A 23,820-nucleotide genomic window follows, 5' to 3' on the forward strand; every position below is an offset into this window, starting at 1 on the left:
CCTAATAGTTGATAGATTTACCAGCAAAAGTATGACTGTACAATTAAAAATGTAAGTTTATTAAAAGGTACAGATAATTTGAATGTCCATACCATGCTGAATTCTTCTTATTTTTTCTTGTGCTACCTTCTGGCTTTGCTTGTCTTTATCTTGCTTGGAGGAACTTGCCTGTTCCTTTGCTTCCAAAAGCTTTGTAGCCAAATGCACATATCTTTCATTCTATTCCAAACAAGATCATTAGTTACATCCTGGATATTTTGCAGGTGAAATTAATTACAAACTATATAATAAAGCATATTCCCTCCCAAACCCCCGTCCACACCAACACAATATTTATATGAAAGAAATCCTTTTGCAGGAGAATGAACAATTCTAATTTCACAAATAAAGATAAAAGGCTAAATATTACTTTTCACAAGGGCGGGAATGGAAAACAACAATCATCCCACTTGTTTAAGTCTCTCAGGGGACTGCATTTTCCTTTCTAGCACTATGCAGCAAAAGTTTTGCATTCAACACAAAAACAAAAGGGAGAATGACTTAGGAAGCATTACTTCTAGAAGGTTTTTTTTTTTTTTTTTTTTTTTAAACCCTCCTCTTTCTGCTTGCAAATCTGTCAAATCTACAAAAACTAAGACAATGATTAAATCAGTTATTCAGCCCTTGATTTTCAACAAATACATACATACAGAAGAGCCAGAGTTTACACAAATACCACATGAAAACTGCCATTTGAAAGAAAGACTCCCTACACAAATCGCTCTCCGGCTTACAGGGTCAAACTTTTCTTCATCTTCTGCGTTTTTCACAGACTCGCTTTTCTCATCATCACTCTGTTGCTCAGCATACTGCAGAATCCATTCCTTCATACTCATCTCTTTGTCTTTCATGGTATCTCTCTATTAGGAAGAACAGCCAGGATTAAAAAGATAAATTGTAAAGGAAGCTGAAAAGGTTTAATCGCTGTTTTGGTCAATATTTGAGAAATGTTGCTTGACATTCAAAACAATTAAAAAAACATCACACAGTTTATATATATGCCTTTTTGATGGTGAGATAAATGTTTTACAACCACTATGGGGGAAACAGGGAAGGGAGGGAGAGAGGGTTATGTGGGGAATCTTAATTAAGATTTGATAACTTGTGGTATTGGACTCCTAAACCACAGAGGCAAACTTATATAGCACAAATCAATAAAAATTACATCCAGGTATATGTGGTGTTCTACAGAATACAGCAGTGGTAAATGGAATTAATGAGTTGTAGGGGCTGGAGAGTAGGAGATTTAACTGTACTGGGACTTGGTATTTTTTCCAGCAAGTCAAATGTTACCACCAAAACTTCATAAAACTTTCATTTTTTGAGCTTCAAGTGAAAAAAGTTACATCTTTACAACCATTACACTCTAGAGAATAGAAATCCTTCTATGTACTTTAAATTACTGAACACACTGGATGGGATTTTCAATAATGTTCTACGTTGACATAACTCTGCTCCTACTAAAGTCAGTGGGAGTTTAACCACTGAAAACTCCTTCCCATAATTCCTCAAAATTACCTTTATTTCAGGTCCATCTTCCTTCTTTTTGTTGTTTGGTATCTGAGGAGTTTCACTCCGTGGCACAGGAGAACGAAATTTTGCTCTAGGTTTGTGTTGCTCTTCTTCAAACTGCTGACTGAATCCTTCAGGTAATGCATCTTTAACATAAAATGTAATTCCAAGTAACAGGAAAAAAAAATAACTTTCAATGGCACTGGGTACAAACTAAAAATAAGAAATAAACACCATGTAGGACTGAATCAAACCCAGGTCTTGATATTCACCTGAGCAGATACTGATTTCTGCTTATTATACCCATTCTGTAGATGCATAAATGGAGGTAGAGAGATTAAATGACTTGCCCAAAGTTAGGCAGAAAGTCCGAAACACAGCTAGAAAAAGTAGCAACTCTGCACCTGGCTCTAATTGCTACTAATCCTACTGAAATAAACTGTTACTACTATGTAGCATTTTCATACCCCAGTGATTGCTATTGCTCTTGTATAACAGGGTCAAATTAACACCAACCACAAGGATTTCACATCTTTAAAGGCAACTGTAGAATACAAGGCCCTCTTGGGGATTTTCTATCTTTATGTATGATTTAATGAATTTCCTTTGAGCCTTCTGAGGGACACTGTGGTGCCAAGATTTCTCTGCTGCAGAGTGCTCCTTCAATCTACAATAGGAACATATTTCCACGCCATCTGCAGTGTTGTCGAAGCCTTGTTGGTTCTAGGATATGAGACATGAGGTAATATCTTTCACCGGACCAAATTCTCTTTCACCAGCAGATGTTGGTCCAATAAAAAAAACCCTCACCCACCTTGTCTTTTCTATACCGTATTTTTATGGAAACAGTTTTTCTATAGACTACCTAATGGCACTGCTAGTGAAAGAAAATGGAAAAAGCAAAATCCCTGCTCTTAAGAATAAGTGGTACCATACACTGTCATAGTCACTAAAAGCAAGACAAAAACTTGCTCAATAGAAATCAGTTACAAAAGATTAAAAAAAACTTTGGTACCTAAAAGTCACTTCTCAGGTATGATGCTTACCATCAGAAAGATTTAAACAAAGCCAGTCAAGTGCAGAGTGAAGATCACCACCATACAAAATTGTATTTTTCATAGCTTCCTCAATGTCCTCAGTCTTAAAAGAAAATCCTTGCAAAGCCATATATACATCCTACAAATAAAGATAATTAGTACATTTTAAGAAGGAAATTGATTTAAGTTGTAGAAATAATGCCAATTTAGAAAAAAAGTTTGTAAAATTCTGAAAAGATAAGAAATTTGGTATTAAAAAGATGCAACCTGCAAAGGTACAGGCATCAGAAAGCATACTAAAGAACAAACAAAATTCACTATTTAAGATTATTGTTAAACCCCATTTAAAATAAAAAAATAATTTCACACGCCTAACCAACCAGAAAGACAAGGGTGGAAATCTCCACCAATGATCCAAAGACTGCATTGTGATGAGCATAATTCCAGGCCACCTCCAGCTTTTGGAAAGGGGAGAGTTCTGTCCCTAGATCCTGCATGGGGACTCCAGCTTTGTGTTATTAGGTATCTGATGGGAGTGGAGCATCACTCCCATCAACCTGCTAGACGGGAACAGGAGTTTGTGTTTCTTCACTCTCACATCAGGGCTTCTTGGTTAGCATGAAGGGTAGGAAACAACTATTCTATTCTTCACAGCAGACAGGAGGCTCGAGAGAGGAAGAGTCTGGGGTAATCTGCCCCTCCCCTCAGCCTCAATTTCAGTCCTCTGCTCCGGAGTAAGCTTAATGTGCTAATTGCATTCCCAAGCATGAAATTGACATTACTTGACAGTTTTACGGCTCCCATAGGGATCTGAACTGCAGCAACAAAGGCACTAGAGCCATATGCATGCTCAGGAAAACACTTCAGCTATTTAAGTTTGGAAGGTTCTTTGTCACCATAAGAACTAGAACTTCTTAAAATGAAATCTTAAATTCTGAAAAAATAAGTGGTTTACAGTCATGCTTGCCAAGAAGAGCTTCCCACTCACCACTGGAGTTTTCAAGCCCTCATGTTCCACTCAAATGATTACTTATTTCACCTCACACCCAAGCATCTTCAACTATTGACTTACATTGGCGAGGACATTCAACTGGCCAATTACATTTGATAGCTGAGATTTTGAAGAGTTTTTAACAAAATTATGTTATACTGTAAAATGAGAAAACTTGGCTTACACCAAATACTAAAGTAAAAGTGACAGAAAAGTAACCTATTTACTATCACTGAATAAATGTTGATCTAGAGAAAAAAGATTTATACTCCACCTGTAATTTTTTGGCAGTAAGTCTTCTAGAAATCATTCCCTTGTCATCACTTTGCTTTTTGTGCTCATTGATTACTCCAATAATCCTTTTTTCCAAGTTACTGTTAATCACTACCTGTGGAGACAGATACTAGTCATTATAAACGAAATAAAATCTTACAAAATATAAACTAAGATACACTACAACATCAGAGACAGACAAGAAAAAAAAAAAAGAGATAGGAAGGCAGAAGACTCCTTACCCACAAAACCCTTTATTTTTCCAATTCTCGCCTACTTTAGGAAACCTCTTATGTGTATTGTTGGGCAAGATACTAGCAGAAGATTGAATATTCTCTCTCTCTTTTTTTTTTTTAAAAGTTATGATGCTCTCTTACCTAAATTGTGGAGAAAGCTTTCTCTATTAAAGACGGGACCTATTTTGCTTTTAGGGAAATGCAACACAAAGACAAAGAACTAGGACTTAAAAAAACAACAACAAAAACTGTCAGCTATCTGAACATACAGTAGCTCTTAGCGAGGTTTAAACAAGAGAAATATACAGATCTGCTTGAGCACCACTGAAACCTTTAAGTGAGACCTGGGCCTCCATCTTAAATTTAAAATTTTGGTTTTAGTTTAAACGAAAAACACACATTCAGCTCCAAAACAGCGGGCAGTCAGCAACTGAATATTGCAGATAACTACTTTGTGACTGGCTCTGTGAAATAAGCAAATGGACTTGGTTCAGTTCCCGCTTTGCACCCTTGCTAGCGGTCGCTGCAGACTCAAAGAATTGAAAGGATGTAGAAAAAAACCTATACTCTCACTCCAAAAAAAATAGCAGAGGCAGTTTCAGCTAACAAGAACATGGCTTTTGTAAAGAAATAATGCCCTGTACCAACCAGATCGCTCAAGTCATATTATATTAATTTTGTATTGAGACAAGTTGTAACATGATCTTTGACATGTGACAATACTAATTTGAAAAAAAACCCAGTCAAAACAAGTGATTTGATCAGGCCACAATATTTGGCTATTTTCAACATCCTTTGAATACCTGTCGTTTATAGACTATCGACCAAATCCTGCTTGCCCTTAATCCCCATGTCAATCTTATTGAAGCTGCTTATGTAAAAGGATTAGATCTTACATAGGTAACAAAATCCTGTCACGGACACAAAGTTTATATCAATAAGAGACTAAAATCCTATAAAAAACCCAACACCAAAAGAAACTGGTTTTGCACAGCTCTTTGGCATGCAATATATTTTTACAATACACCAAAGTTAATTTCAGAGATCAAATATTTTAAAATTCACAGAATTATATTTCAAATCAGATAAAGTTTCCTCATGATGAAAATACTAATATGTCTTGACTGTTTTCTTGAAGCTGCTCCACCTGTCACATAAAACTCAACAGAAAGGATGTCTGCAGATTTCAAGAGTCCAGTATGCTTTCATGTGCTACAGACTAAATAACAAGGTACGAGGAAGAATGGGGGAGGGATAGCTCAGTGGTTTGAGCATTGGCCTGCTAAACCCAGGGCTGTGAGCTCAATTCTTGAGGGGGCCATTTAGGGATCTGGGGCAAAAAATCTGTCTGGGGATTGGTCCTGCTTTGAGCAGGGGGTTAGACTAGATGACCTCCTGAGGTCCTTTCCAACCCTGGTATTAAAAAAAAAAGAAGCTGTTTTTTCTTGAAAGACATACTCACTTTAAGGATAGATTTATCCAGATTTGCAGCAGCACTAGAATCAGGTGTGGAACCAAAACTGTAGGTTTTTGGACCTGCAAATTCCAAAGAAATATTACTTAAATGAGCAAAGCAGATAGGAATATAATTTAAATGATCTAAAGCAGAACACGTGACCTACCTATATTGTAAGAGAAGGTATATAACATTTTTTGATAAATAGATGGACATATCCAACCCTTAAGTAACTACTTTATTTCAGTAGTTGCTTGCGAATTAATACATTTTTCAGGTAGAGGATTTACTGCAACTGAAATTTTTAAGCATCTTGTGGCATATGGTTTGATTGGGATTCCATAGTGTTTGGTAGACACATAGTAACTCTGGCAAAATTTTCTAGTATTATAATCTTCTGGATTATACTTTCTGTTCGCCTCCCTATTCCAGAGTTGACTTTACATATAGACAGGGCCCTACCAAATTCATAGCTATGAAAAACTCATCACGGACTGTGAAATCTCATCTCCCCCCATGAATCTGGTCTTGTGTGTGCTTTTACCCTATACTATACAGATTTCACAGGGGAGACCAGTGTTTCTCAAATTGGGGGTCCTGACCCAAAAGGGAATTGCTGGGGAGTTCACAAGGTTATTTTAGGGGGGTCGCAGTACAGCCACCCTTACTTCTGCACTGCCTTCAGAGCTGGGTGGCTGGAGAGCGGTAGCTGTTGACCAAGTGCCCAGCTCTGAAGGCAGCGCCCTGCCAGCAGCAGCACAGAGGAGTGGCAATACCATACCAAGCCACCCCTACTTATGAGTTGCTGCCTTCAGACCTGGGCAGCCGGACAGTGGCAAGCAGCAGTGCAGAAGTAAGGGTCGCAATACCATGCCATCCATACTTTTGCAGTGCTGCTGGTGGCAGCTCTGCCTTCAGAGCTGGGCTCCTGGCCAGCAGTTGATGCTCTCCAGCTGCCCAGCTCTGAAGGCAATGCTGCCGCCAGCAGCAGCAGCACAGAAGTAAGGGTAGCAATACTGCAACCCAGACCCCCCCCCCCAACTCCTTTTTGGGTCAGGACCTCTACAATTACAACACAGTAAAATTTTAGATTTAAATAGCTGAAATCATAAAATTTACGATTTTTAAAATCCTGTGACCGTGAAATTGACCAAAACGGACCGTGAATTTGGTAGGGCCCTATATATAGGCTACGCAAACTGAGACATCTTACTCAGATCTGCTCCCTGTACCTATTCCATTACAAATGCAAAAACCAGCAGTCTACCAAACTACCAGGATCATCATTCCAATGCTCTGCTTTCTAAACCTATTGAACAGAGAGTCCATGTTTAAGATATACATGCTTGTTAACCACAGCCATCTATGGAATTAGCCCTAGCTCCATTGGAGTCTGCTTCTGTAACGTTCCACGTTGAACAATAAAGGGAGGCTCATGTGTGTAGGTTACAAAACTTTCACAAGTAGTGGAACTTGACTGGAACTCACTTCCTGAAGAGCTAAGAACAACCTCAGCGCTAACCATATACAGAACTAAATGTCCAGTTGGTCAGTTTAGTGTTAAATCATATTCTTCATATGTATAAAGACATACAATACTCCTATTCACAGAAAGCTCTTAAAAAAATTAACCTCCCAGTGGTTAGGAAAAACACAAGATATTGCTTATATTTTTTAACTGGAAGGTGCTCAGATACTACAGCAATAGAAGCCCTATAACTATCCAGCTCATTAGATCTGCAGATTTTACTGAATAAAATAAGTTTTTACTGCTTTTTATTCCTATGAGCCCTGGAAAGCCAGCACAGTTGGTGGTAAGTGAGCTGGACACTATTCCTTCTTATGTGTTATCAGAAACGTTTACTTCAGTACCAAATTCTGCCCACAGAGACACTTGTGTAATGCTGCAGAAGGCAAAGGGGCTGCAGAGGTATCACTGAGGGTGATGCTGACTGCAGAACGGCCATTACTGGTAATCACAGTGTTGGCAATTCATAAGGTTATGGGAGGCTCTTGCTCTTCCTAAAGCTCCAGCTCCTTTGATTAAAACTCAATCTCAGCTTTCATTTTAACAACAGCGTTGAGCCCTCATGGTTGTGGATGGAAATCTAAACCGTAAAGGCAACCCCCATCTTCAAAGTTTATTTTTTATTTAAAGCATCCTGATTTTTCAGCCAATCACCTGCTCCGTGTGGGTCCAGCTCATGATTTTGGAACCCTTAAGTTGGGGCTGCCCGTGCTGCAACGAGGCATACAAAAAGCGGGCTCCCAGGCCAGCTCTAAGTGCCCAGGGAGGTCCCAGCAGCAGCCCTGACTAAACCCGTCCTACCGCGTGTCCCGACTGCGCCTCTGTGCCCTTAACCGGAGGGTGACCGCGCCCGGCCCCGCGGCTGAAGGGGGGTTTAGCGCTGGGCGGGCAGCGCCCGAGGGGTCAGACCAGTGCCCGGTGCTGCAGCTGGGGACCCGCGCCGGAGCCTCCCCCTAAGCGCAGTGGCCTGTGGGGCAGGGAACGGCGCGCCGAGGGGGCAGGCGAGCGGCGCCGGGAGATAGATGGGAAAAGAGGGACCCCCGCCGGCGCTACCTTGCTTGACGCGGGGCTCCTTGGATACCAGGGCCGGCCTCACGGCGGGTCTCTTGCCCGCAGCCTCCCCGGCGGCTCCGGACTCGGCAGCCGCTTTAGCCCTGGCAACAGCGGTGGCCGCGGATACAGCGGCGTGAACGGCCCCGGCCCCCGCGCCACCCCCCTTGTGCTTCTTGTTCTTGCCGCCCATAGCGCCCGCAGCAGAGGCGCCGCCTCCGAGTCCGCACGGCAACGCAGCCGGCCGGCCCCGCAGTCACAGCGCCGGACTTTTTACATCCGGGTACCACAGAGCCGCACACAGCGCTAGGAGCAATGTTCTGATTGGCCAGCGCCGCGCGCTTGCTGAAACTCTATGGTCCTTGCAGCCACTTCCGGCCAAAGGTCACGTTAGGATGCTGATGGCGCCGCGCTGTATTGTGGGAATGCTTGCGCCTGGGAGCGCGCTGTATTGTGGGAGAACATCTCTTCTATCTCCACCCGTGGGCTGGGCGCCTACGGGATTTCCTGCCCGGCGCAGCCCGGCTCGTGCCGCGCGCCTTCCCCTTCCGGCGCAGTGCAGGCTCGGAGGAGGAGCAGGTCTGTGGTGCGCGCGGGGCGCTGTGGGACAGGCTGCAGCGATGGCGGACGCCTTTGGGGACGATCTGTTCAGCGTGTTCGAGGACGATTCCGCCGCCTCTGGGGCCAAGAAGGGCAAAGCGGCCGCGGCCGAGGCTGCCAGCAAGGCCGGGTGAGAGGCTAGTCGGCGCGGCCGAGGCTCTGCGCTCGGTATAAGCCTCCTCCTCTCCCCGTCCAACGCCGGCTCGCACGCGTGGGGACCGGGGTTGCGCTCGTCACCACGGCGGGGGCCGAAGAGCGAGTCCGGCTCCCGGGATGCAGCGCTCAGCGGTGGGGCTGCCCCCTCCCCCCAGGCGGTACTGGGAGTGTTGGCCGCAGGCCTTGTTTATATCCGTTTGGGGCAGAGGCGGCCCCTTGCCGCTGTGGGGTTAGTGGGGATTCACATCTGTGTCGGATTTTGGCCCCAGTACGCTTAGTGCGGTACATACACACGGTCTCTCCCCCAGACAGCTTGTGATCTCCGCCAGGAGCGTGAGGCTGAGGTGGGTTTGGCATTTTCCAGAAGCCATTGGGGAGATTTTTTATGCTTTGTAAACAGCATTTTCTACAAACACGGGTTCCCACGCTATACTCCAACGTAGATAGCAGAGCCATTTCCCCCCTTTAGAGGTATTTGAAAGGCAAATCTGAAATCTGTTTATTTGCATTACAGGAAACGCTCAGATGGCAAATCTCCAGCAGGCTCTACGAACATCCCAGGGAAAACCAAAAGAGAGGCAGAGGTTGATAGCACAGATTATGCCATTTTTGGAAAGAAATCCAAGATGGAGGATGTTTCAGATGATATTAAGTAAGACATAGTTTGTTATCTGGTATAGGCAGAGTGTTTGCTGTTAAGGTGGTCTGAATTATATCACAAGTTGAGGCTCTAGAGTCAGGATTATTTAAATGAATGAGAAAGCTTGGGGAAGTTATTAAAGAGAGATGTAGTCATACATATCTCTAGTCAAACTTCTTTCAGGGAAGAGTAGTTACAACATTGGCGGTCTTAAAATAAAGTTAAAATAAAATAAAGAGATGTAAAGGTGGTGACTACAACAAACAAAAATGGCTGGTGAGGTTTGAATGGCTACTAATAAGTGTTGCCATTGGAATTTGGTCAACGGGTTATTGGTTGTAGCTACCTTAAAAGTGAAGAATGTGTGGCTTGTGTTTTATAGAAAGGGATGGGAAAATGAGAAGTGCACAAGGAGGCAGCTGCTGGTCAGCTTACTGAAACAAACCATTGTCTTTGAATGATGGACAGTGGAAAATGGCGTACAGAGGAAAGAGCTGTGGGAGTATATAGAGACAAGATAGTGGATGGGGTATGGTCATGAAGAGTGCTGAAGACCTGTGATCTTGTTGTGGCTCTAGAAGTGGATAGAGGTCTTTTAAGACCGAATTTTCTTTGTGCTTGCTAGGGGTAAAATTAGTCAAAGCATTCTGAAAAGATTAGGATTTCTAAGTGTGATGGATTCTTGCCCACAGTGATCAAACCACTATGCATAGTGCTGGCCTCAGAAACTTAGAGAAGGGTTTTGTTTTGTGGCGGTGCATACTAATTTTACTAATGCATTTTATATATAACGTGAGGGGTGATTCCTGCAGCTTGTTGCTTCAGTGGAAGAACCACCTAGCCACTTGTGCTATGGTCTATATACATTTTAATTTTTTTCCAGTGGGTTAAGTCAATGGAGGGTTTTGCATGCGTTTTGGGGGAATTTTTTAACTTTTATTCTTTGCAAAAATTAATTAAATGCTGCAGTATCACAGGGAGATAACAAGTCCTGCATTTTACAGATGGGAAACTAAGGCAGAAAGCCTGTGATTTGACCAAGGGCAAAAAGTCCATGTTGGAGCTGGGAGAATATAGGAGTTCTCTGTTCTTAGTCTTGTGCCTTTTCCGTTAGGCTACATCACCTGTCACATTGTTGAGGTGTCCCCTCCTTGTTGTCATAAGTGGGACTGGTTCCGTAGCAAAGGAGCTTGCCCGCTTCAGTTCAGGCTGCTGCGTGAGAGGCAGTCTAATTTCTGAGGTACAGGCACTTTCAGAAATCAAGAGGGGAGTCTTGTGAGGGGGGATCTGAAAACAATAGTATACACACCATGCCTATACTTTGCTTTGATCAGTTTTGAAGACAGTTTGAATTAAGAGGCTTTCAGCATATGCTGACTGCTGCGAAGGTGGTGTTGATAGAATAAGGCAATTTTTATGATTCTTATAATTCATTTTAAAAATTGTGTTGCAAATCCAAAAATGGTGGTTAACGTATATTTGTTAGCAAATTTGATACCCCATAATAGTTTTGGTATTAGTTCCCTCCGTCGTAATGTCATCTTTTTAAATGTTTAATTTATTGATGTGGGAATGAGATGTAGAAATATGACCTCAGTATAGTTTGATAGTACTAGTTAACGTTTCTTTATTTAGTCTGGCAGACCTGATGCCGAAAGTAAAGGTGCAAGCTGTTGAGACTGTTGAAGGTTGTACACATGAGGTGAGCACCGTAAGAGCATTTATTTTATGGTGTGTAGAATTTTGTTTTATATGAATGTCTTGTCTTTCACCTTTTTGAGTTACAACTTTCCAGTGAAGCTCTTTAATCTTTCTGCTATAATCATTACTATCTTAATTTTCTGTTTGGTGTTTTTGTACTCTCTACATTTCTACACTGCCTTTCATCTGTGAATCTCAAAGCATTTTATGTTAATGCTTACTGAATACTCATAATGTTTTTGGTTCTCTGTAAAAGATAAAAAAAAGTCCTTGTAAAGGGCTTAAATTCTAAATTAGACTGTATCTTTCAGAGTTGCATTCTGATATCACCAATTAAGCTTCTCAACATCCATTTCAGTGATATAGAGCTTACTCAACCCACTTCTGCTGTTAAACTTGTAAGAAAGCAGCTGACCATAGAAACTCTTAAGTCTCTACAGCCCATTTTATATATATGTGGTAGGCTACCATTCATTTCCTGTGTCTGGAAAGTGCCTAGCGGATTACAGTTGCTGTAATGATAATTGAACCTATCAATGAAATGCAGCCACATTTGTGGTGGAGTGCAGCTCTTCAACAGTGCATGATAATACTACAGAATATTACAGGAAATGAAAAGAACTCATCAAATCATTGTAGACCTAAATAAGGCTTTTATGGAAAACAGTGTTGTGCTAGTGCATGATAGGCAGAAAGTGGAAAAAACTAGTCTGTTTTCACTGTTTGTTTAGCTTGAGTGTCATTAACACTGAACAAAGTTAATTAGATTTACGAAAAATCTTTATTAATAAAGATTATTGGTACTGCTGGTGACTTTTAAAAAAATATATAATTGTTCTTTACATTAATGTCCCTTTAATAATCTAGTTCTAATTAAAATGGGTGTAAAATAGATGGAATAGATTTACCTGATCTGGTATTTAGCCAAGACATCATGTTTAAAACCCTCTCTGGAGTTATGAAAATAGTTGTGTGTTTGTAAATATGACTACTGTGTAGTGCTGCGAATGTAAACTACTCCCAGAATTCTGCACCACTACACAATGCAGAATTTGCACAGAATTAATGTTCCCCTCAGAATTTTATTTTTTCACACACAATTTGTGATTTACACTAAAATGCTTCCTTTTTCCAGTTTGCATGTTTCAAATTAGTTACGTATACACCCCTAATGTCATTGCACACACATCAGCACGCCTGCTGTGTGAGTAGCGAGGCTTGATGTATAAACCTCATAGTGTACTATTAAGTTAAGTTGGTCATCACATGTTTATGAAGCAGTCGATAAAATGTCAGGACAGTCTGGACAAAGTACTTCCCAAAGTAGCCAGCTGGGTCCCGATGAAGTTACCAAAGGGTGAAGGGATATTTGTTTTTTTGCACAACGTGAACAGCCTTCATACCATGCGTCAAAAACAGCTACATCATCTTCTTGTGCTCAAGAATTCTCTGCAAGTGGAATGTGGATGGGGACAAATTATTTTGCACATCCTGCAAATGTTGTCAGTCATGACCAATGGTCTGTAATTGTGAATCGTTTTGCATAAAACCCCCCCACAAACCGAAGGAAGATGCAGCTCAAGAGGATGGCGGAAACAAAGGTCAGAAGACCATTACGACACACTGAAAAATAAAACAAAGGTGGAGAAAGAACGTGTAGGTGAGTGAAAATGTTAAATACAGAAATATCAGTAGCTTAAAAGAACTATAGCATTGGGGTCTCTTCACTTGCTTTGAGGTCTTGAATAGACAGCTCTGTTTTTAAGCTTTTTTTTAAGTGATGACTATGGTCAACTTTCTGTTAACAATAATACACTCTATTATAACTTTTGCACTTTAACATGGTTTACAGTTGATTGTAATTTAATAATGCATTTTTGTTATTGAGTGAGAGTCTCCTTGGATAGAGGCATAAGCCAAATTACTAAATTCATTTATTTATTTATTTATTTATTTATTTATTTAGAGAGCCCTCTATCTAGATATCAGAGATATCAGGCTCCATGCATCTGAAGAAGTGGGGTTTTTTACCCACGAAAGCTTATGCCCAAATAAATCTGTTAGTCTTTAAGGTGCCACCGGACTCCTCGTTGTTTCTATCTAGATAGATCACCTGATCTTTTACTATACTATAAATCTAAATTAAAATCTAAAAATTCAGAACTAAAAATAATATAAATGTATTAATCTAATATTAAAGATGTTACATGGATAGTAAACATTTGTGCTCACTCAAGACTTATCCAACTTCTACTTTCAGATTTGTAAAGCATGGGTGAAGACACTAGCAGGTGCCAACATCCCCTTGTCAAAGAATGAATACCACTTGTGAGAGAATTTCTTGACAACTGGGTCTGGAATGATGGTGTGAATCCTGATAGGACACAACTGATGAGACATATTTACCTGACGTGTACCTCGAAGAGATGCAGAGGTCTGCGCATGAAATCTTTTAACGTGGGGAAACTGGTGCGCAGGCAGTGACCACATGAGACTTAACAGGAGGAAAACCCTGACCCAGTGGCAATGAGATCCAAGACAACCAAGGGCCTCCCTCCTGCTGCCGCCTTCACAACCGCAGAGTACTAAAAGGTCCTCTATATATGCCTGATCCACTGTTGAGGTCTTGTGAAGTTTGGACCACTGTTAGTCAGGAGCCTCGCCTCAGACCTGCTCGCCAAGGGGGACCCTACCAGGAGTATGAAAGCTCCGGACAATGTAGCTTTGAGGGTCTTTAGCCCACGCAAGTCTCTCCACCACGACAAGGTTGCGGTCCATCCCACCAATGAACCCCCTTGGCAGACATCATGCTCGCATCAAGGGATAGCTGAAGAAGACCTAGAAGAAAAGTAAAACTTAAAACTGAAGCTTAAAGACAAGAAAATCGCTGTTACCTTTGAATGTTGTGATGATGAGGCGAGATCAGTTCTGAACATACTGTTTGCACCATTAAAACCTGATTGCAGTGGGCATGTTAACTCCTTTTTTGTGGATACAGTGTTTTTAGATGCTGTTAATCACTCAACTGTTTCACAGGCTGAGGTCAAAGCAGTAAATGAGTACCAGATTGATTATGAAAACATTCTAGTAATTGATACTGACAACACTAGTGACATGAAAAAGGCATTTTATTCTGTTTACGTTTCCAAATTCTGTGCATATCACGTATTTGGCACACATTATTAACTTAATTGGGGAATCATTTAGAAAGCCTTTTCAGCTGTTTGATACATTTGTAAGGTGCTTCAAAAACACATTCTGTAATTCTGGTAGTAGGAAAGAGAAGTAGTATCGTTTCATGATCCAGAAACTACAGGAGGAGTCTCCAGATGCCACAGCATCCGTGCCTACTAGACCAGGTGGAACACGCTGGAACAGCTGGTTCCATGTTGTTCAGTATCACTCTAAGAGCTATCAGTTCTACAAAGAGCTCTTTAGGGAAGAGAGCAACAACAGCTCCCCAGTTTTGGTGCAAACTATTCAGAAAATGTTGAACGATCCAACTAAGTATCATTGTTGAAAGTACAGATCTCTTTATTAGCAAAGAAATGTGAACAAATTCTCAGTTTAAGTCTGGCATTTGAGAGCAGGAAACCTTGCACCGTTAAAGCATTTGATCTTCTGGGAGAACTACAGATATATTTCATTTCACATATATATAGAGCTCCCTTCAGAAAGCACCTCAGAGTTCTTCAGATTTAGGGAGGCAGAAAACTTATCTCCTGTTGAAAGACTTGCCTGTCTAGCAAAAAGAACAAGGAGTACTTGTGGCACCTTCTAACAAATTTATTTGAGCATAAGCTTTCGTGGGCTAAAACCCACTTCATCGGATGCATGCAGGGGAAAATACAGTAGGAAGATATATAGATATCTGTATCTATATATATATCTTCCTACTGTGTATATATATACACACACACACACAGAGGACATGAAAAAATTGGTGTTGCCATACTAACTATAACGAGAGTAATCAGCAGGAGGGAAAAAACTTTTGTAGTGATAATCAGGATGGCCCATTTCAAACAGTTGACAAGAAGGTGTGAGTAACAGTAGGAGAAAAAAATTAGCATGGGGAAATAGGTTTTACTTTGTGTAATGACCCTCCACTCCCAGTCTTTATTCAAGCCTAATTTAATGGTGTCCAGTTTCCAAATTAATTCCAATTCTGCAGTTTCTCGTTTGAGTCTGTTGTTGAAGTTTTTTTTGTCGGAGTATTGCTACTTTTAGGTCTGTAATTGAGTAACCAGAGAGGTTGACGTGTTCTCTGACTGTTTTTTGAATGTTATAATTCTTGACATCTGATTTGTGTCCATTTATTCTTTTGCGTAGAGACTGTCCGGTTTGGCCAATGTACATGGCAGAGGGGCATTGCTGGCATATGATGGCATATATCACATTGGTAGATGTGCAGGTGAACGAGCCTCTGATAGTGTGGCTGATGTGATTAGGTCCTATGATGGCGTCCCTTGAATAGATATGTGGACGGAGTTGGCAACGGGCTTTGTTGCAAGGATAGCTTCCTGGGTTAGTGTTTTTGTTGTGTGGTGTATGGTTGCTGGTGAGTATTTGCTTCAGGTTGTGGAGCTGTCTGTAAGCGAGGACTGGCCTATCTCCCAAGATCTCTGAGAGTGAGGGATCGTCCTTTGAAGTGGATTTTAGCCCACGAAAGCTTATGCTCAAATAAATTTGTTAGTCTCTAAGGTGTCACAAGTACTTCTCGTTCTTTTTGCTGATACAAACTACCACGGCTACCACTCCGAAACTTGCCTGTCTAGATCTCTTTAAAGAGGCATTCCATGAAGCTTCTGAAAAGCTTGATAAATATTTGTCATTTGGACAACCAGGTCTGAATTTTCTGAAGGCTTGTAAGTTATTTGATCCTCATCCTGTTTATATTGTGCAAGAACACTGTGAGTATTTTCAAGCAATACCTGTTTTTTCTGAGGTAACTGAACATGAGCTAAAATTGTACAGGGAAAAAATTGTGCCTGAAGCTATTAGAAGTCTACTTTTTTTGTAGACCTCCAGGTGTTTTGGCTTTCAGTGAAAGAAAATTCCAAATATCACCAATCTGGCCTTGAAGTGTGTAAATGCTGTCTCAAACTCTGCAGATGCAGAGATAATTTTTTCACTGTACAATTTGATCCTTTCTGCCAGAAGGAAATCACTAAGTGAGAAAAATTTAAAGGCTTTGTTTTCTGTACTATAATTTAAATGAAAATACTGGATTGTACTGAAACGCTTGACAATGATAAGCAAAAATGTATGACTTACATGTGTGAAAATGCTGAGCAATTTAAAATGACATTCTACTTTATTTTGCTGTTTGGTCTTCTGTAATGTAATTTAAATGAAAATCCAGGATTATAACTGAAATTCAGGGTATTGGTTACCAAGTACTTGTAACTTAACTTTCATGTGTTTAGGAGATACTGAATAGTTATTGGGGGGCTTTTTTCTGTATTGTAGTTTAAATGAGTTATTACTCAAAGACAGAACGTTTGTTAACTTTGGAGAGTGTAAAAGGATCTGAGTAGTGAATAGGCTGTTTAGTATTTACTGTGACGTTGAAGGGTTTCTCTAATGTTTGTTTCAATAATGGGCAGATGTAGAATTTCAATGCACAGCTCATGGAGCTTTTTATTTCCCTCTTACGGCAGTCTAAGCCTCTATTGACCCGTGCCATGCCAAAACAATAAACCCTTGTTACCTGAGCTAACAGTGCTCCCACACTCTGATCCCTTAGCTTAGCACTACTCACAGCTGTCTCTCTAGGCCAGGGGTTGGCAACCTGCGGCACGCGTGCCAAAGGCGGCATGCAAGCTGATTTTTAGTGGCACTCTGCTGCCAACCGGGGTCCTGGCCGCCAGCCCCGCTCAGCCTGCTGCCTGCCGGGATGGACGGAACGCCAGGCCGGCAGCGGGCTGAGCAGGGCTGGCGGCTGGGACTCCGGCTGGCAGGGGCCGGCAGACGGAACCCCAGACCGGCAGCAGGCTGAGTGGCTCAGCTTACTGCCAGTCTGGGGTTCCGTCTACTGCCCCCACTGCTGGTCTGGGGTTCCGTCCGCCAGCCCCTGTAAATGTAAAATGTATTACTGGCATGCAAAACCTTAAATTACAGTAAATAAATGAAGACTTGGCATACCACTTGTCAAAGGTTGCTGACCCCTGCTCTAGCCCTATAACTTCAGCTTACACACAGGCTGGAACCGTAGGCCCTCTCGATGGGTGCAGCAGTCTCACTCACACTGTACAGTAGCACTTCATCTTGAGCACCACTCTGTGCGCGTCTGATTCTAGTGGCGCCGCCCTTCCTCTTTTAGTCCCTGTCATCCTGAACCCTCCCAGCTATCGCTGCCCCCTGCCTCCCCCAACACTCCTGCCCACACCTGGCACAGGGGCACACCTACTACTTCGGGAGACAAAGGGGTGTTGGCTGGCGAACCATGCACACAACCTAACCCACACAAATGTGCATGTACGCACTTGCCCCGACATACACATGCTACCTGTGGGTCTCCGTTTCCCATGCTAACTACCTCCTATCCTACAATTAAACTACCGCTAACTCACCAATCCCCTCCCGCTACAGTGGTGTGACCCAAAAACCTTACAATACACATAGAAGCTTGAACTTGGACAAGACATGACAGACGCTAGCGCCCTCTTAGGTCAGGTCGTTACAATACTTCTGTATAATGACTTTGTTTAAATGAAATATTTAATTTCATTGGAAAAGAATATAACTGTCAACAAAGATACATCAAGTTCTGTATTAATATGCCTAGTAAGGAATCTATTTATCAAAAAATGTTTCCTGAATCTTTTTTTTTGTCTGTATTGTTACCGACATACTTGCTGACAGGTATTTTGAAATACATTGCCAAAATAATTGAAACTGTTGTGACTATATTGTGTTGTTTTGACTGATAATATGCATAATTTTGAAGAATTTTAAAATGTGTGCAGAATTTTTAATTTTTTGATGCAGAATTTCCCTAGGAGTAGTAAAACAGTAGCTTACAGTCATATATTGCAATGTTCCTTATCCTGAATTGCTAACAATCTAAGACAAGACAAAACAGTAGATGGTACACCAGGAAAAGAAGGGAATGGAACTTATTAGTGATAGCTTGAAAAGACGGGTTTGAAGAGAAAAAGGGAGCATTTGACAAAACATAAGAAGCAGTGTTATAAAAGTTGAAAAGTCAAAAGTAAATTCCTGTGTTTTGTTTGTCTCCTGAGTCCTGACCCTCTTCGTTTAGCTTGATAGTACTGATTGAATAGTAGTTTGAGACAGAGTGGCTGCATTGTAATTAAGAATCACCTTGAACACAAAGCATTCTAAAACTTGGTGTTTTTTTCTGTTTTTGTTTAAAATATGTATTGTCAGGTTGCACTTCCTGCAAATGAAGACTTCATAGCCCTCAAGCCAAGAACTGGAAAAGCTGCAAAGGTGTGTTCTAGATTTAAAAGAAAAAAAAAATACAGATGTATAGCCTGTAGGCTATAAATAGATAGATGGGGATAAATGGGCCCTATCGGCAGCAGTGACGTAAAAGGAAACCTTTAAAAACTGGTCTCTGCACTGAATGAGTAGATGAATGTTTGTCTTTAGTGTAATTTTTTGTTAGAGCTAGATGGAGAGATTGTTCTGGTTTGGTTTCCACCACCCATTTGGCAGCATCATTCAGTGGCTCCAGTGGTATAAACTGGGTTTGTTCTTCTTTTATTTTTGTAATAAACTCCATACAAAATCTAAACATATAAAGGCCTAGATCTGCCATTTTACATCAGTTACGGATTAGGCTGAGACTCTGAAACTTAACTCTCAAAGTAAGTTAATTCAAAATCTAAATAAAAAGCTATTATAAAATACTATTTTCAAGTGGGATGAGATGGTAACTAGTCACAAAATTTCACTCGAGGCTGGAAATTTAAGCTATAAAGTATGTTTCTTTTAAATGCATTTTTTTTTTCTTTTTAGGAATATCCATTCATTCTTGATGCTTTTCAAAGAGAAGCCATTCTTTGTGTGGATAACAATCAGTCTGTTTTAGTGTCAGCTCATACGTCAGCTGGCAAAACTGTGTGTGCAGAGTAAGTAATTTTGTGATAGATTTTTGTAAGAGTGAATAGTGTGGTGTTTCCCCTGATCGTTCTGCTGAACTATATGTCAGTCTTGAGGAAAATTTTTAAAGGTTCTGTAGAATCAGTCACACTTTCTAAAGTAGTCTGTTGCCAGTAGTACAGTGTGACTTAATGACTTACAAATATTTTGACCACTTCAGGTGTGTTAAAATTTAAAACAAAAGTTATTTTCTTCATTGTGCTTAGCCAAGTGAGAGTGGTGGAAGATTTCTCCATTTTTAGACTGTTTTGTTTTTGTTTTTTTGGAAACAGTCTGCTTCTGTTGATGTTTTTTTATGTAGGATGAAAGGAAAACACTTGTTGCAACACAGATATTTAGATAAGAACATAAGAACAGCCATACTGGGTCAGATCAGTGATCCATCTAGCCCAATATCCTATCCTGTCTTCCCACAGTGGTCAATGCCAGGTGCTTCAGAAGGAACAGAACTGGCAATCATTGAGTGATCCATCCCATGTTGCCCACTCCCAGCTTCTGGCAGTCAGAGGCTAGGGACACCCGGACCATGGAGTTGCATACCTGACCATCTTGGCTAATAGCCATAGATGAACCTATCCTCCATGAATTTATCTAATTCTTTTTGGACCCCTGTTAAAGTTTTGACCTACATAACATTCCCTGGCAACAAGTCCCACAGGTTGACTGATTTTAGAAAATCACCATGTTATGTTTTCTGTCTCTAGGCTGTAATTCATAGTCAAATTGTTGATTTTTGTTTTTTTGTTTTTTGTTGAGAGGTAATGGTTTGACTTCATTGTAGGCTGATGTCTATTATTTAACCATAGAATGTGGATATTGGCATGGGAAGCAGTTCTATAAATTTTCCCCTATGCTTTCGTTTGGGAATAAGAGGCCTCTACCCCAGTGTTTCTCAAACTTTTGTACTGGTGACCCCTTTCACATAGCAAGTTTTTGAGTGCGACCCCCACTTATGAATTTAAAACACCTTTTTATATATTTAGCACCATTATAAATGTTGGAGGCAAAGTGGGGTTTGGCAAAGTGGAGGATGACCGCTCGCGACCCCCCATGTAATAACCTCGCGACCCCTTGAGGGGTCCCAACCCCCAGTTTGAGAACCCCTGCTCTACCCTTAACTGGAGAGAGCACCTCTTGATATAAAACAGTAGCTCAGTCTTTGTTCACATTTAATGCTTTCTCTCAACATTTTTTCTATAATTATCTTCTGTAAGGATTTCAGGTCACTGTGACACTATGCCCTATATTCTTCATAGAAATATTGTTATGATATGAATATGGCATAACTAATGTGTTTTGTGCAAGATAAGTCATGTGAGAGATCATTGGAAAAGTTATGATTTGCTGAATGTGATTATCCTATTTGTATGCATGTATCATTTTGCATCTACAGTTAGGAATATTGACTATGTATCAATTACAAAAATGTTTGTACCTGGGGAACACTCACCAGACAAAATGCAATCAGTCTGGCTGGCTAGCTGGGGACAAGTCAATGAACCATTAGGGAGGACAATAGGTCTTTGAAGGTGCTAATCTCCCATCTTCCTGGGATGCTTCAAATGGCCTTTGACTCACGGCTGCTTTGACGCTGTGATCATGTCACCTGGTACTGAACTTCATCTTGGACTACTAGTATTTTTCCACTAATAGGGGGTGGGGTTCAAACTGCGAAACAAAGGAGTCCTGCCATATTTAAATCCTATTTAAGGCAGGGAAATAAGTTAATCAGGGATCGTTCTTCACTAAATCTCCGCCCGGGATGACTGCTGAAAACATCTACTGGCTGACCCCAGGCAAGTACACATGAGCCACAAGACCCCCAAAATGGTGAGTAGCCACAGGGGCAGGGTAAATCAGTGTTCCCAGACCCTACTGTACACTAGGCACATGGCTCTTGGGGAGAGCCAGCACTGTAGGGGGGGCCTGATAATTATTCCTGTCCCCACATTTTCCACAAGCTGTGTTCATTATGGAAGATATCTTGCTGCCGAGGGTGAGCAGGGAATCAAGGGAGGGTCTTCTCCAAGACTGCGGCTTCCGCCCTGGCCCTTATGCGGCTTGCCTCTGTGCAGCAATAGTCCGTTCCCCCCACCCCCAGTGACGGCAGAGTGGCGCGGGAAAGTTACCGTTAATGGGCAAGAAACAAAGCAGCTCTGCCAAAGAACCTGCTGCAGCGGATTGCCCAGTATCTCCATGAGAGTTTCCTGGGTGAGGCAGATTCCCGTGAAGTGAGGGAGTCAATCAACAGGCTGTTCCGCCGCTCAGACGAGGCATGTGGTGGTACGCGCATCATACAGACATAATCCTGTTTTCTGCAACCCTCCTGCCCCCAACATCTCGCTTCAGCAATTCCCAAAATCAAATCCACTTACCAGAGGTCTCCTCTCCTGTTTGTGCTTTGCCATGATCCGACAGCTGTGATTGGCTAGTCTCCTCCGGGGTAGAAAAGGGCTCCGGGCTGCATGCGTCTCTGACCTCCAAGTCATCCTCTGCCCCTGGGTCTCCCTCCACGTCCTCGTCCAAGATTTCCTCCTCCTGGCTTGGTCCACTCTCGACTGGCAGGCGAACCACTAAAGTATCCACAGTGGCCTTCGCAGTGAAGGTGGGGTCACCACCGAGTATCATGTCCAGCTCTTTCTAGAACCGGAAGCTCGTGGGCGCAGCACCAGAGCGGTGGTTTGCCTCCCGCCTGCCTTGTGGTAGGCTTTCCACAGCTTCTTCACTTTGACCCTGCACTGCAATGTGTCCAGGTCATGGCCCCTTTCTGTCATGCATCATGAAATCTGTCCATAGGTATCATAATTCCTAAGGCTGGAGTGCAGCTAGGACTGGACAGCTTCCTCTCCCCAAATGCTGATGCGGTCCAGCAGCTCAGCATTGCTCCAAGCGGGGGATTGCCTGGTGCGTGGAGCAGGCATGGCCACGTGGAAAGATGCGCTGAGACCACTGCATGCATCAGCGAGCAAACAGGAAGGGGACTTTCAAAATTCCAAAGGAATTTACGTCGTGGGGATGACTGTTGGTCACCTGAGGGCAGGGCAATAGAGTTCAAACCGATGAGGCAAGAACAGGCATTGTGGGACACCTCCCGGAGGCCAATTGCAGTGCTGTAATGGACCAGGGTGTCTATACTGGCACCGCAGTGCTGTAGCCCTGGCACAGAAAGCTGTACGTCTCTTGGGGTGGTGCTTTTTTTAAACAACGTTGCAACTGTGCAGTTTCAGCACACTAAGTGGCTTGACAATGTGTATACCTCGGGAGTTACAACACAGAAAGCTGCTTTACTGCACAGAAACTTGCCAGTGTAGACAAGGCCTAAGAAACAAAGGCAAAAGGGGTGGAGAAGAGCTGAGGCCAGGCTGGAAAAGGTGTCTGGCCTGTGAAAGAAGTGCCTAAAACAACATTTAGGGTGAATTACTGCTTGTAACCAATGTTCCCTCTAATTTTTTCCAGCCATGTGTGGAATAAATTTTATGTGCACCAAGGAATGTGCGCCACACCAGTAGAAACATAAAACCTAGATATAATATATATTTTTAAAAAGTTACCATAGGGATAATTACTTCAGCCAGGACAGGTTAGGCATTTTAGAACTCCCTACTCAGAGAATTAAATTTAAGTGTAAGAGAAATAAAAATTATGAAATGCATAGACCAGTCAAAACACTAAAATAACAAAGTTTGAAAGAATAAAATTACAGACAATATATGTGCATTGCAGGAAGTACCAAGAAGTAACAACAACAATAATAATACAAGTACGTGTTGGGAGGTGAGTGCGAAAGAGACAGCATGTGTGTGTGTGTGTGTGTGTGTGTGAGAGACAGAGAGCGTGTGTGAGAGAGAGAGAGAGAAACTGTGTGAACTGACTGCTGGGGAAATCTCAGAAACAATGCACTGTCTCTTTAAGAAAGGCATTCAGTCACTCACAATTCACCGCAGCAGCTCCAAGTCCTGACTCAGTCCTGAGCCAGCTGTGTCCCCTCTCCCCTGCTCTGCAGAGATGGGGTACGGGGTGGAGGGAGGGGGACACCCTGAGATCTGCACCCTCCTCCCCTTCCCCCTTCCCCCGCCCTCCCACTCTGCACAGTCAGCAGGAGGGTCCTGGGAGCAGCTGTAGGACGGAGCACTCGCTGCCGGCTGTGTGCGCCCTGCTAATCAGCTCGGTGGCATTTGAATCTCTCCTGGGCAGCTGCCCAAGCGTGCAGCTTACAGGGAGCACAGCTTGTAACCAGTTTCTTTAGTGTATTAAGCTTAGTTTGGTGTTTGTTTTATTTGTTCAGTAATCTGCTTTGATCTATTTGCTATCCCTTATAATCACTTAAAATCTACTTTGTAGTTAATAAACTTTGGCTTTGTTTTCTCTAAAACCAGTTTGTGAAATTCATAAGGGGGGGGGGGGGCAAAAAGCTATGTATATCTTCCTCCACATTGAGGAAGGAGGCTAATTTCAGTTAGCTTACGCT

The 23,820-nt window shown here is 42.1% G+C and overlaps 2 protein-coding genes across 4 annotated transcripts in view; one reads left to right on the forward strand and one right to left on the reverse strand.

Moving 5' to 3' along the window:
* The window catches only part of DHX29 (DExH-box helicase 29), a 34,908-nt gene extending 26,593 nt beyond the window's left edge, over positions 1 to 8,315 (reverse strand). Inside the window, exons 1-7 of one of the 3 annotated variants that reach the window (XM_024199112.3) lie at positions 8,126 to 8,315; positions 5,551 to 5,624; positions 3,854 to 3,967; positions 2,598 to 2,727; positions 1,558 to 1,697; positions 774 to 899; positions 93 to 219 (exon numbers count right to left, since the gene is read on the reverse strand). In XM_024199112.3, the coding sequence (XP_024054880.2) occupies positions 93 to 219; positions 774 to 899; positions 1,558 to 1,697; positions 2,598 to 2,727; positions 3,854 to 3,967; positions 5,551 to 5,624; positions 8,126 to 8,315 (901 nt within the window). Of the gene's footprint in view, positions 1 to 92; positions 220 to 752; positions 900 to 1,557; positions 1,698 to 2,597; positions 2,728 to 3,853; positions 3,968 to 5,546; positions 5,625 to 8,125 lie in introns of those variants that run through there. The other 2 variants (XM_024199110.3, XM_029910943.1) reach the window with 2 other exon arrangements.
* A 377-nt stretch (positions 8,316 to 8,692) lies between these two features.
* MTREX (Mtr4 exosome RNA helicase) overlaps positions 8,693 to 23,820 on the forward strand; it is an 83,520-nt gene continuing 68,392 nt past the window's right edge. The window contains exons 1-5 of the mRNA XM_026649091.2: positions 8,693 to 8,852; positions 9,393 to 9,530; positions 11,154 to 11,220; positions 18,615 to 18,677; positions 19,209 to 19,321. Coding sequence (XP_026504876.1) covers positions 8,743 to 8,852; positions 9,393 to 9,530; positions 11,154 to 11,220; positions 18,615 to 18,677; positions 19,209 to 19,321 — 491 coding nt within the window. The 5' untranslated portion in view covers positions 8,693 to 8,742. The remainder of the gene's footprint in view (positions 8,853 to 9,392; positions 9,531 to 11,153; positions 11,221 to 18,614; positions 18,678 to 19,208; positions 19,322 to 23,820) is intronic.

The sequence above is a fragment of the Terrapene carolina genome, unplaced genomic scaffold, assembly GCF_002925995.2.
Source record: "Terrapene carolina triunguis isolate 2854851 unplaced genomic scaffold, T_m_triunguis-2.0 Scaffold69, whole genome shotgun sequence".
Lineage (NCBI taxonomy): Eukaryota > Metazoa > Chordata > Testudines > Emydidae > Terrapene > Terrapene triunguis.